Below are 12597 nucleotides of genomic sequence, written 5' to 3'. Positions count from 1 at the left end.
TAAATGAGTGGTGGTGATGTAACAGCGAAAGAGAGCCAATCCCAAATTTGGATGTAGGTGCGGACACGTGGCGAGGCGCCTTTGGTGGGAGATCTTTTGAGCGCACAGTGTGGCTCTCGTAGACCCCGTGTAACGCGGGTGCATGGTGATTCTTCGGGTGGTGATGTGTCAGTAAGTGATTGGGGGGAGCAAATTATTTTTTAAAAATTTTAATTAAAAACATACTAAACTTATCTGAACGGTTCATCATTTTAATTTGAATGCCCAACTTTTTTAAAATTTTAATTTTACTATATAACTTTTTAATTTAGTTAATTTGAATTAGTGAACGATATTTTGACTTTAAAATTTAAATTTATTTTTTTATTTTTACATATTGAGTTAGTATAATTTATAACTATAAATTTATTAAAATAAATAGCTAGCTTAAATTTTAAAGTTAAAATACTATTAACTAATTCAAATCAAACAAATCGAAATGTTAGACAATAAATTAAAATTTTAATTTCTCGAGGTATCGAATTATTGCATGCACCGGGTGTTATGCACCGTACCATATCTTTAATTTTTTAAAGAGTGAACTATGTATTTTGTTNTAATTTTTTTGTTAAATCAGTGACAAAGTTAAAATTAAAGGGTACTAAAGTCAATATTCGATAAGCTTAGATAAGGTATCTAAAATTTTTTGTATATAATTTAACGAAATATTAACAGAGTAAAAAAAAATCAGTGACAAAGTTAAAACTAAAGGGTACTAAAGTAAATGTTCAATAAACCTAGGTAGGGTATCTGAAGTTTTATGTATATAATTTAATAAAATATTGACAGAGGAGCCGACGAAAAGAAAAAAATGAAACCATAGAGTACTAAATTGATGCGCTTTAAACTATAAGGTACTAAAGTGAGAAAGTGCGAAACTACAGGGTACTGAATTGATGCACTTTAAACCACATGGTACTAAAGTGAAAAAGTGCATGGTATTTGAAGGTTTTTTTTTTACATAATACAAAAACGCTTCTTGTACACCTCAAAATCGGGTGTATGTCAATAGTACTGCTTTTTATAATATGAGCTTAAAAACTGGTGTATGAGCTGTGCGAATACACGAGGTGTATCCAATAATTTTTTTAAAAAAAGATTATCTCACATTTTGTATAGTTTTTGGGCTCCTATTATAGATAGTGAAAAGGATAAATGAGTGGTGGTGATGTAACAGCGAAAGAGAGCCAATCCCAAATTTGGATGTAGGTGCGGACACGTGGCGGGGCGCCTTTGGTGGGAGATCTTTTGAGCGCACAGTGTGGCTCTCGTAGACCCCGTGTAACGCGGGTGCACGGTGATTCTTCAGAGTGGTGTCGTGTCAGTAAGTGATTGGGGGAGCAAGTTATTTTTTAAAAAATTGTAATTAAGAACATACTAAACTTACCTGAACGGTTCTTCATTTTAATTTGAATGTCCAACTTTTTATAAATTTTAATTTTACTGTATATCTTTTTTAACTTAGTTAATTTGAATTAGTGATGATATTTTGACTTTAAAATTTATTTATTTTTTATTTTTACATATTTAGTTAGTATAACTTATGTAATTTTTATAATTATAAATTTATTAAAATAAATAGTTATCTTAAATTTTAAAGTTAAAATATTTTTAACTAATTCAAATCAACCAAATCGAAATGTTAGACAATAAATTAAAATTTTAATTTCTCGAGGTATCGAATTATTGCATGCACCGGGTGTTATGCACCGTACCATATCTTTAATTTTTTAAAGAGTGAACTATGTATTTTGTTTTGTAAATTAATTACTGAGGCAACAAGTTAGTTCAAAACAATCAGGGGTACAGAGAGTGATAGATAGATTTATAATATTTTGCATGTAAAATTTTAGAATGTCATATGATATATTTATTAGATTTAGGGTTAATTGCATATAGTTTTCTGTAAATATATCGAATTATAAATATATTTTTATAAAATTCAACTTTCTTATATTATTCCTATAAAATTCAGTGACATTTATATTTGTACCTCTGATAAGGTGTGTCATGCACCTTATTGACATTATTTTAGGCATCTATGTAAGGTGTATCATGCACCTTATGCCTTTGTTTGGTTGGGGTTAAGGAGTGGAATAACCCCTTAACCCCCATATTATCTCCAAACACTCCAAAAAATGGGTGGGTTAGCTAACCCCACCTCAAATAAATTATTCCGGGTTAGCTAATTCCACCTAATTCCACCAAACTCCAACCAAACACTATTTTCTATTCATAATAACCCACTATCTTTCTTATCCCACTTACTTCAACCAAACACTATTTTTCACTATCCTGGACTAACTCCAACTCCTAACCAAATACAAAAATATTTTAACCCCACCTTCCTGGAATAACTAGTTTTTTCTTAACCCCGAACCAAACGATAGCTATAGAATTAGAAAAATTTCAGTTCGGTTCAAATCGCTGGCCCAATTTCGCTGATTGAAACTGAAAGCCAAAGGGGCATTGTTCCAACGCCTTCAGGCGGAGACGAAGACGTGGAAGAGTCATACAACTGCAGCAATTAAAGTCTCTAAAATTGCTAGCGGATGCCCAAGGATCATGGATAACTCAAAGGGTCCTCTTTATAGTTTTTAGTTTTTCTTAGGCTGGTTAGTAGGTAGATTCAATGTACCTTAGGTCTATAAGTAGGAAGNGAGGAAGGTTGGGGGTGCGTGGACGAGGGCAAGGGCGAGGGCGAGGGCGAGGGCTAGAGAATGAGGGTGAGAGGCGAGACGGACCGTTTCCGCCTCCGCTCTGCCGGCGAGAAAAAAAAAGAACGAGAGAAACGAAGAGGAGAGAGAAAGAGTAAAGAGAAAAAGTAAAAAGGGTATTTTGGTCAGTTTGCTGAAAAAGTGGACCGAATCTGCAAAAATAAAAAAATTGGCCCGGTTTTGCAAAAGCCCAAAATAAGTGGATTTTTTATGCAAATTGGCCTATTTTGTTTTGTAAATTAATTACTGAGGCATCAAGTTAGTTCAAACAATCAGGGGTACAGAGAGTGATAGATAGATTTATAATATTTTGCATGTAAAATTTTAGAATGTCATATGATATATTTATTAGATTTAGGGTTAATTGCATACAGTTTTCTGTAAATATATCGAATTACAAATATATTTTTATAAAATTCAACTTTCTTATATTATTCCTATAAAATTTAGTGATATTTATATTTGTACCTCTGGTAAGGTGTGTCATGCACCTTATTGACATTATTTTAGGCATCTATGTAAGGTGTATCATGCACCTTATGCCCTTGTTTGGTTGGGGGTTAAGGGGTGGAATAACCCCTTAACCCCCATATTATCTCCAAACACCTCAAAATATGGGTGAGTTAGCTAACCTCACATCAAATAAATTATTTCGGGTTAGCTAATCCTACCTAATTCTACCAAACTCCAACCAAATACTATTTTCTATTCATAATAACTCACTATCTTTCTTATCCCACCTACTCCAACCAAACACTATTTTTTACTATCCTGGACTAACTCCAATCCCTAACCAAACACAAAAATACTTTAACCCCACTTTCCTGGAATAACTAGTTTTTTCTTAACCCCGAACCAAACGGTAGCTATAGAATTAGAAAAATTTCAGTTCGGTCCAAATCGCTGGCCCAATTTCGCTGATTGAAACTGAAAGCCAAAGGGGCATTGTTCCAACGCCTTCAGTCGGAGACGAAGACGTCGAAGAGTCATACAACTGCAGCAATTAAAGTCTCTAAAATTGCTAGCGGATGCCCGAGGATCATGGATAACTCAAAGGGTCCTCTTTATAGCTTTTCTTAGGCTGGTTAGTAAGTAGATTCAATGTACCTTAGGTTTATAAGTAGGAAGGTTAGCTGAGACCAAAGACAACAAAAAGATTTTCTGCTTGTAATCCAATTTTTCTAAATAATAAAGTATTTTGTTTTGTGGTCAGAACCTCTATCTCTCTCTTTTTTCCTTTTTGTACTTAGTTCTGAGGTGCGGAGGCTAAAACTGGCAAATAAAGAGTAAAACTTGTTCATCTTTGGATTAGGAAGCAAAATTTCTAAATTCGTGACATTATGTTGCACTCAACTTTTAATAATTAATATCTTAAGATCCAAATTCAATCTAACCGATGGTACCTACACTATCTGAAAAACTTATGTATCTTTTATTTTTATAGATTATTATATACCGCACATAATTCTCACAACTATTAATTAAAAATAAATAAGTACTTTAAATTGTAAAGTCAACTAGCTCGAATTAAAAAAATTAAAAGATTAGATAGTAAAATTAAAATTTATGAAAACTTTAAAAATCTGAATGTGGTTTCTTACTTTCTCACTTTAGTACCTTGTGGTTTAAAGTGTATCAATTTGCCTCCCTGTGGTTTTGTTTTTATCTTTTCGGTAGCTTTTTGTTTAATCTTTCGTTAAATTATATACAAAAAACTTCAAATACCCATCTAGATTTATCGAATATTTACTCTAGTACCCTTTAATTTTAATTTTGTCACTGATTTACAAAAAAAAAAAAATGGTAATAAAAAGAGAAAAATAAAACCACAGGGAGGCAAATTAATACACTTTAAACCACAAGATACTAAAGTGAGAAAGTGTGAAATCACAGGAAGAGTTTTTGAACTTTTTTCTTAAAATTTTAAAAGATTAAGTAGCCGGTTCAAAATTTTTATAATTTAGATAATTTCTATACGATTTTGTCAATAAAGTTGTCATCAAAGTTCTATAGTTAAGTAATTACTAGAAAGTTGAGGGGCTATATTGCAATGTTAACTCCCACAAAACGATCGCAGCAGCAGCAGCAGCAGCAGCAGCAGCAACAGGGAACGGGAAGAAGTACAAATATGCGCGGTGTGGGGGGCCCACTTCTCTGCATCGGTGATCTCCTGAGCGACGTCGCCGGCGACGACGACGACGGCGGCGACGGCGGCGGCGGCGACGGCGGCGCGATCCCTTCCGCCGCCGCTGCGGTGGAGATCCCTATGGAGCCTCTTCAACCCTCCGATCTCCCCGGCATCTTCGAGGTATGCGAGTATAAACCCTTAATACCTCCCTCGCCCCCTTCGATCTCCTCTCTCTCTCTCTCTTTCTCTCTCTTCTGTTTGGTATCAAAATCGAGGAGGAGTTGGATTGATTCGGTGTCGTAATGAATCCGATTGAATGGGGTTTGATGTTGGAATGCGTTGTTGGGAATGGTACTTGATAGATCTGATTCTGTTGTTAGGTTATGTTTAGACTCGGTTTCGATCCAAAAGGAGAATTTTTGGATCGAAAAGCTACCTTTTTATTTTGTGTGTGTGTGTTTGGGTGTTTTAGAGGTACAAATCCTATTAAATTAGACCTCAAATCGACGGATTTGATTATATTCCTGTGAAATCCAAATCATTCCAAATCACAAATTAATTTGAGTTTCGAACAAGAGAATTTGGTATCCTGGTAGTGCCATTTGAAACGAAGTTGAGGAATTTGGTTTTCGAGGTGATGGTATGAACTAATTTTAGAAGATCTGCTGTGTGATAATTTACCAGAGGAAAGAACTTGTGCGAATTGTCAAATGTTGTGTGATTGATTTCTACTAAATGCACAGTTGAGAAGAACACAAAATCGTCTGTAGATGTTTAAAGGTTGAACTATTTATGCGAAACGGTGACGGTCAACTGTCGACCTCGTAGGTTGTTTATAAATTTTGTATAAGATAAACCCAAATTCGCATTTATTGTGCACGAATAATTTACGCTTGATATCCTTTGTTTAGTGATAAAGCTTGATTTTTTTTGTTTTATTACCTTTCAAAGATTAGCTCCCGCAACATTAGATATATTCATCCTGCACGACAAAATAAAACTCTCTGGAATTTGAATTTGGATTTGTGATATTCTGGTTGACAGTGTCTTAAGATGCATCTCGTTTGACTAATCCTCAAGTTATAGTAAGTTCAAGATCTTAACCCATAGTTCATTAGTGGTTGGACCAAAAATGGACTATGTTTTGGGCCTACAATTTGTGTTTTTGGTGATTCTGACCCCTCATCCACTTGATCATTCAAGGCCATATTTGTCGGAACAAGCCTTCTGATCTATGTATCATGTACTTCCTACTGCAGTTACAGATCAGTTGTATCGTCTACTTGAGTGAGGAATAGGATCCATATAGAGTCTACATGATGTAATTGTCTGAGAAAGCTAGTGTTGTTTGATATTGTTAAGGATATGGTGTTTGTTTGGGGTAACATGATCCGGAAGCAGGCTATAAGGTTGACATTCTGAGGTTTTGCTGATGGCGCACTTGGTATTTTTGTTGTTCTAGTATCATCCAATTCAGGTTTCATAAGTATTTGAATCCATGCATATGGAGAAATACCACACTCGCTGTAGACCTGGTTAAGAAATATCTTGGTAGAGATTCTTCGAAAGCATATGAAGTTATCATGTTATTCAACTACTAAATCTCTGGTACCAACTCTAAACAAAACTGTGTAAGACATCTTTTCATGTGTCAGCATTCATGTAAGTCATGTGTTTGTGTTTATTTAGTTCCGACATCATGCGTTTAACATAAAGAAAGAGAGATTTATATTTTCGTGCGCGTCAGGAAAATTACGATCAGCTGATCAAGTCGTTAGAAGGGAACGACCACTCGTGGACAACTTTGATGCTGAAGGTCTGGTATCTTTCTCTGTATAAGGTTTTTCTTCGTTGCTCTAATGTATTCTGATGTATTCTTTGATCATATTCTAGTTGTGCGCTGCTCTAAGGGCAGCTGATAAATTAGTCAATTCTGCGAGTGTAAATGCCGAATCGTTGTTGGAGAAGGTAGCGGTGCTCGAGAGCATTCTAAAAAGGGGTGATGCGGCCGTGGCAATGGCAAAAGATATAAAGATTACGCAGATGAACAAGTAGTTTTCGACCTTCTACATGAGTAGTTTAGGATGTTAATCATGTCAACATGGAGCTTGATAACCATAAGAAAAAGTGGAACGATTTGTTTTGCACTTTTTGTGTAATTGTGAGCTTAAGGCAATGTAGTCACAGTGACCGTTCTTCTGTTTTATTGTGGGGGGAAATGTAATCCCTGTACCATTGCAAATTGAATCCGGAAACTTTTCATATGAGTATTTTAACCCTTCAACTATTTCAGTTACGCTTATTAGATGCCAAAGAGAGTAAATTGTGTTGGCTTAAATGGGTCAGCATCCTGTCTTGTGACAGGAGGTCATGTTGGGCCGAGTCATGTTTGTAATGGCGTGAGGCTGCGTAGGCCTAGTCATGTTCGAAATGGCGTGAGGTTGATTGGGCCAAGTCACAATCGAGACCCGTGAGCATTGTATCTGTACGCTTTAAGTGAATTGGTTGCGTATTTCTAACAGGTCGAGCTTTTGGGATTAATGGTTAGCGCCAACGATCCAACAAGTGGTATTAGAGACAGAGGTCACGGGTTCGATTCCCGCATGCTGCAAATGTGTCCAGGTGCTGGAGGATATGTTTGGCCGAGTCATGTTCGAAATGACGTGAGGTTAGGTGGGACAAATCATGTTCGAAACGGCGTGAAGTTAGTTGGGTCGAATCACAATCGAGATCCGTGGGCGTTGTATCTGTACGTTTTAAGTGAATTGATTGCGTATTTCTATCAGCTCGAGCTTTCGGAATTAATGGTTAGCGCCAACAACCCAACAAATTGCACGTTTGCCCCTTCAACATTTAGAAGTTTCCATTTGGCCCTTTGATTTTGAAAGTGCACTAGGAAATTCTCATGGTAAACCATAAATACACCAAAAAAAAAAAAAACTAAATTAAAAGAAAATAAACAAAAACATGTAAAAATGGCATTCCCACTATGTTTTGCCTTTTGACAATTGAAGAAAAAGAGTAACGAAAATATAAAGGAAGAAACTGGGCAAAGTTGAACAAAAACCATCGAATTTGCCCGGAAGCCTAAGATGATAACAGTGTCCGAGCAATTCTATGTCCTTCTAACCCTCCAGTTTATTACATTGCTACTCTAACAACAGCTTGAACCATTCTAACGCCAAAACAATAGCTACACCTTTTGAAGAGTTCCGGTTTCAGGCCTTAGTGATTAGATATAAACATTCCCTGAAAAAATATGAAACAGAAAAATGCTCTTTCAATCACAATATTACAAATCCTGATTAGGATAGGTACAACATGTTAGAAATTTGTCGTCATCGTCATAGGAAAATCAAGCATTGGCTTTTACATGCCCATTCGCTGTGGCTTTTAGATGCGCATTCTCTGTGGCTTTTAGATGCGCATTCTCTGTGGCTTTTAGATGCGCATTCTCTGTGGCCGGCGCTGCGGCAGGAGCAACTCCACCAGTTGTGGGCCTAAAAATAATATACACTCATCAGAAACTAAGTTAATTGCAACAAACATCAAAGAGAAGTTTATGGGCTACAATGCAGGAAACAACCCTAAAAATTTCATGATGTTTGCATTGGCCCCATGAATATTGTCTTAATTTACTCCAATGACCCATGAAAGAAGTATTAATATTATCCTATTGACCTAGCGAAGCAATTGAGAAAGGGCGCAAACTGATGAAATCTTTAGTTTGAGGGGGTAATATAAGGGGCCTCCTTCCAGAGTAGCCATTAGCCAAAAGTTGAGAGAATACTTACAGGCCGACCATGACTTTGAAAGCATCATAGATTCCCCACTGCGCCCCGGTGAGGGTACCAATCATGACGATTCGAAGAGGAAGCCCGCGTGTGAAGAGACCCCACAACCCGAGCTTCCTCACAGCCTAAGCAAATCAAAGGAAAACCGCCTAAAGCAGATCAATAAAGTAGCCATGAAATTCAATGGTAAATAATAGGAGAAAGATAAACAAAACTCACATCGCTGACAGTGGCGCCCTTGGCGTTGTTTAGGAAGGAGACGAGGTTGTCGGCTGGGTGAGAGACAATCGCGCAGAAGACTCCCGCGACGTAACCACCAGCAAAGCTCACACCCAGCTGAAGGGGTTTGCTGCACTGGTCCTTTGGTGTGGGGATCACATACTTGTAGATCATTTCAACAACAGTCTCAAAAGATGCAAATTTCATCATGGTATCTGCAAAGTATGATTCCATTATATATGTGTCAACGAGTTTGCAGGACCCTAAGTTAAAAAAGCAACACTAAACATTTGAATAATGAAATAGGAAACAAAGCGACTGCATGATCTCTTATTATAATAGTCCATACAAAACAAATACAAAAAAAAAAAAACAATGCTTATGATTGGCACGGACATAATTTGTGTCCTACAGTAGAGAGAATTGTATGCCTCTTCATTGAAGTGCAACTCCAATCACATCAAGCTGGAGAAGACTCAAGCAGAGAGGAAGATTGTTATATGCACACATAAAATCTTGAAAATCACAAGTAGATGTCAAGAAGAACTGTTTGCATTATAAAGGACTGGATTTGGCCACAAGGAAATGTAAGTAAAAATTTTCTTCATCATCTTATATCACAATAAAATTATGCATACATACTTCATAGCACATATAGTGGAATATAAATGTGTATAGACGAGACAATTCTTGGCCCTACTGGTGCAGTAGGCTAGCGCTTAAACTTAAGCCAAGGTTGTGTTCAAGCCAAATGGTTATCTTTCCAACCATAGTGGACCTAAATCACACTAAAGAATTCATCTTTCCAGTTATGTTGGATCTAAGTCATTAGATACAATCCCCATTGTTGAGTATTGAATTACCCTTTACAAAGGAAAATATGAAAATTTGAGAGCCAGTATACTAGTTTTTTTCCACCAATTTCATCAACTTATATGCACAAAAACAGCAGGGTTCTATAGCCATGCTTGCTTTAATCATTAACCTGAGTATGCCTAACACAAGCATGCTTCAGGTTAAATCTATTTTTTCCTCCTTTTCTACTTAAATACGAAAATCAAAATCAATATGGACGACTGAAAATTTATTAATATTATTTTCATAGAAGCTCATGCACTGCAATAATCTATACAACCCCCAACTCTTCTCATCATATTTTCCATTAATGTGGTCAACAAATAATATAGCACCAGCAACTACCCTGCATATGCTGTATGATAGTCATAGAAATGCAAGTTTCGAACTGAAATTACCCATTGGAAATGATATGGAAAGGATAAGGTTATCATTTGTTAGATGTGACTCAAAATTGATAATCGACTTCAGTTCGGAATTTTGACTCGTCGACAGTTTCGCGGTGCGACCAAATCAGAAAATAAAATTGTGAAGGAAAAATGAATGTCTGTGGTGGATAGCGGAGGGCTCAGGCCGAAAAGGAAACTCTTAACGGGTTTTTCCCTTCTTCGATAGTGAAGTTCTCTCCTCCTTCGCCCGTAGTTTTTCCCTGCAAAGAGTTTTCCATGTAAATCTGTGTGTTCTCCTTTATTTCTGCTTGTGGTTTGATTATTTCGTGTTCGCCATTTTCGTTTCCGTTTGTGCGTTTGTCGTAACATCGTTCAAGTAGAATCATAGTAATGGAAATGAAATCCATTATTTGGCACCATTTCTCAAGAGTTTCTGATATGTCACAAAATAACCATCATCAATTCAAACGCTGGCACTGCCAGTATATGATAAATTGGTCTAAAACATCAATAAAAAAAAAAAAGAGCTTACAAGGTATCTGACGCGCCCAGAGAGGAACCAATCCTTTGTATAGTCTGCATTTCAAAGATTATAACGAAGCTAGAGAGAATAACGAAGAAAAAAGCAACACTAAAACAAGATGATCAAGATTTTCAAGGGCTCAGATTTTACCCCAGATATCCTTCAGATTTGACGAACTTGGGGAGCCCATCGCTCAAACCCCTAGCAAACCCGGGCTGAGTTTGCACGCGCACCTTTACTGCCTCCATGGGGCAGAGAGCCAGATCGGCGATGACTTCAGCAGAAGCGGAGCCAGTGAGGTAAATCAACGCTTTGTACTTAGCAGCATACTCAGGTCCAGCGATATCTGAGTAGTATTTCTTAAAGAACTCATAGAACCCAAACTTGCAAGCCCCTTGGGCACTGTAACCAAGCAGGGTTGGTACCCAACCCCTGAAGAAGCCCCTGATGCCTTGCTCTTTTAGCAAGACGCCGAATCCAGAAGAGATGCTCTTGTACTTAACTGGATCAATCTGAGATATTAAGAAGAAACTTCAGACTAGATACACTATTATGTTACATGATTATCCAAAAATTTAGTTAAAACTTAACAACAATAACAACCCTGGTACCATCTTTACAGCAAAAATGTTTTGAGAAAAGGAATTGTTTTCAGAAGGATGAGCTTTCTACAAATAAATGGGGATCATGAAACAGCTAAAAAGATGTTAAAGGTTTAATACAAAATAAAAAAAAGTCAGATAATCATACGCACAACATATAGCTCAAAATGATGTCCACGTGAAAAGGGTGCTTCTGTGAACTGACTAGTACAATCACAACCATAATCTTATGTACAAGATATACTCCTAATCTAATAATATAAGCAAACTAGAGGAACAGTTGAAGTCACTTGATCAGCATATATCAACAATTATTACAGTACAAAACATGATCTGTCAATGAAGCTTCATGAATCCTCTAATGCATCAAATCCCTAGAGAATGTAATACTGTATAGATTTTCAGAAACCACAGTAGGAATCCAAACGCACTGTGGAGTCACAGTAGGAACTACTAAATTACTGTGTAGATATATCCATAATGGACGAGAGCAGCTAATAATCGTTGATCAGAGCATTAGAGTCCTCATTTATCCTCAAGAATAACCTAATCGCACCAAATTAAAGCACTTCTAACCCTAGCATCAACATCTCAGGAAGAAGTAAATAGATCGAGCTCACCTGCATGTTACACTTGACGAGATCGAGCGGCGTCACGGCCATGTGCGTGAGGCCGCAGCTCACGATCCCTCCCACGGCGCACGCCGCGTAGTACGCCGGCGAGTACATCTCGATCTTCCCGGGCTCATTCGGCGCCTGGATCATGAACGACCCCGCCGGAGCTCCCCCGTCCCCCGACGCCACCGGCGCCGTATCCTCCGGGGGCGATCTAGGGTTCCAGCTCAAGATCGCGCCCATCTCCGCCGCCATGATGGCGGAGGACGAGTAGAGGAAGCTCGGGAGCAGCGACGCGCGATATCTCTTCGGAATGTCCATGGATAAGGGAGTGGAGATCGCGATCGGTGTGGCCTCTAGGGTTAGGTTTTCGGGAGAGAGAGAGAGAGAGGGAGAGGTGGAGTTCTCCGTTGGAGTAACGAATAGCTCAGTGTGGGGAAATAGAGTGAAGCTTCTTCGCTCCGTTTCAGAACGTTGTGTTCCAGTGAATTATGAATGGAGGGATTTTGCATAGAAGTCCATATAGATTCGGATTTTGCAACCCGGACTAATTCTTTTCGTCTCTTTTTGCAAATTAGTCCTTCTCTTTTCTAAAAGTGAAAGAAAGTCCTAGAGCAGCATTAACGGGCTTTTTTTGCATTTAGACCCCTGACAAATTTTTATTTTAAAAATAGTCCTGTCAAAATTTAATTTACAAAAATGGCCCTGAGTCTGCCA

General features: G+C 37.6%; 2 protein-coding genes across 2 annotated transcripts; one reads left to right on the top strand and one right to left on the bottom strand.

Annotated features, from left to right (window-relative positions):
• On the top strand, nucleotides 4843-7180 carry LOC109725543. Its single transcript, XM_020254773.1, has 3 exons — nucleotides 4843-5064; nucleotides 6632-6700; nucleotides 6778-7180. The coding sequence occupies exons 1-3, from the start codon at nucleotides 4885-4887 to the stop codon at nucleotides 6937-6939; spliced, it is 411 nt and encodes a 136-aa protein (XP_020110362.1). The 5' UTR covers nucleotides 4843-4884; the 3' UTR covers nucleotides 6940-7180.
• On the bottom strand, nucleotides 7853-12361 carry LOC109725542 (mitochondrial phosphate carrier protein 3, mitochondrial-like). The gene is made up of 6 exons (XM_020254772.1): nucleotides 11887-12361; nucleotides 10815-11176; nucleotides 10674-10717; nucleotides 8898-9112; nucleotides 8679-8803; nucleotides 7853-8384 (listed from the first exon to the last, which is right to left on the bottom strand). Exons 1-6 carry the CDS (start codon nucleotides 12199-12201, stop codon nucleotides 8240-8242), a joined length of 1206 nt encoding a protein of 401 aa, XP_020110361.1. The 5' UTR covers nucleotides 12202-12361; the 3' UTR covers nucleotides 7853-8239.

This window comes from Ananas comosus, linkage group 20 (assembly GCF_001540865.1).
Source record: "Ananas comosus cultivar F153 linkage group 20, ASM154086v1, whole genome shotgun sequence".
In the NCBI taxonomy this organism is placed as follows: Eukaryota; Viridiplantae; Streptophyta; class Magnoliopsida; order Poales; family Bromeliaceae; genus Ananas; species Ananas comosus.
This window is presented reverse-complemented; position numbering and strand designations above follow the sequence as displayed.

What these genes read in the sequence shown, in the direction of transcription:
- LOC109725543 (XM_020254773.1), top strand. Translation starts at nt 4,885, where the DNA reads ATGCGCGGTGTGGGGGGCCCACTTCTCTGCATCGGTGATCTCCTGAGC. An exon ending in ATCTCCCCGGCATCTTCGAG is followed by an intron (nt 5,065 to 6,631) that starts GTATGCGAGTAT and finishes CGTGCGCGTCAG; the next exon opens with GAAAATTACGATCAGCTGAT. An exon ending in GGACAACTTTGATGCTGAAG is followed by an intron (nt 6,701 to 6,777) that starts GTCTGGTATCTT and finishes ATCATATTCTAG; the next exon opens with TTGTGCGCTGCTCTAAGGGC.
- LOC109725542 (XM_020254772.1), bottom strand. Translation starts at nt 12,201, where the DNA reads ATGGACATTCCGAAGAGATATCGCGCGTCGCTGCTCCCGAGCTTCCTC. An exon ending in AAATCTGAAGGATATCTGGG is followed by an intron (nt 10,718 to 10,814) that starts GTAAAATCTGAG and finishes TTTGAAATGCAG; the next exon opens with ACTATACAAAGGATTGGTTC. An exon ending in AGGGCGCCACTGTCAGCGAT is followed by an intron (nt 8,804 to 8,897) that starts GTGAGTTTTGTT and finishes TGATTTGCTTAG; the next exon opens with GCTGTGAGGAAGCTCGGGTT.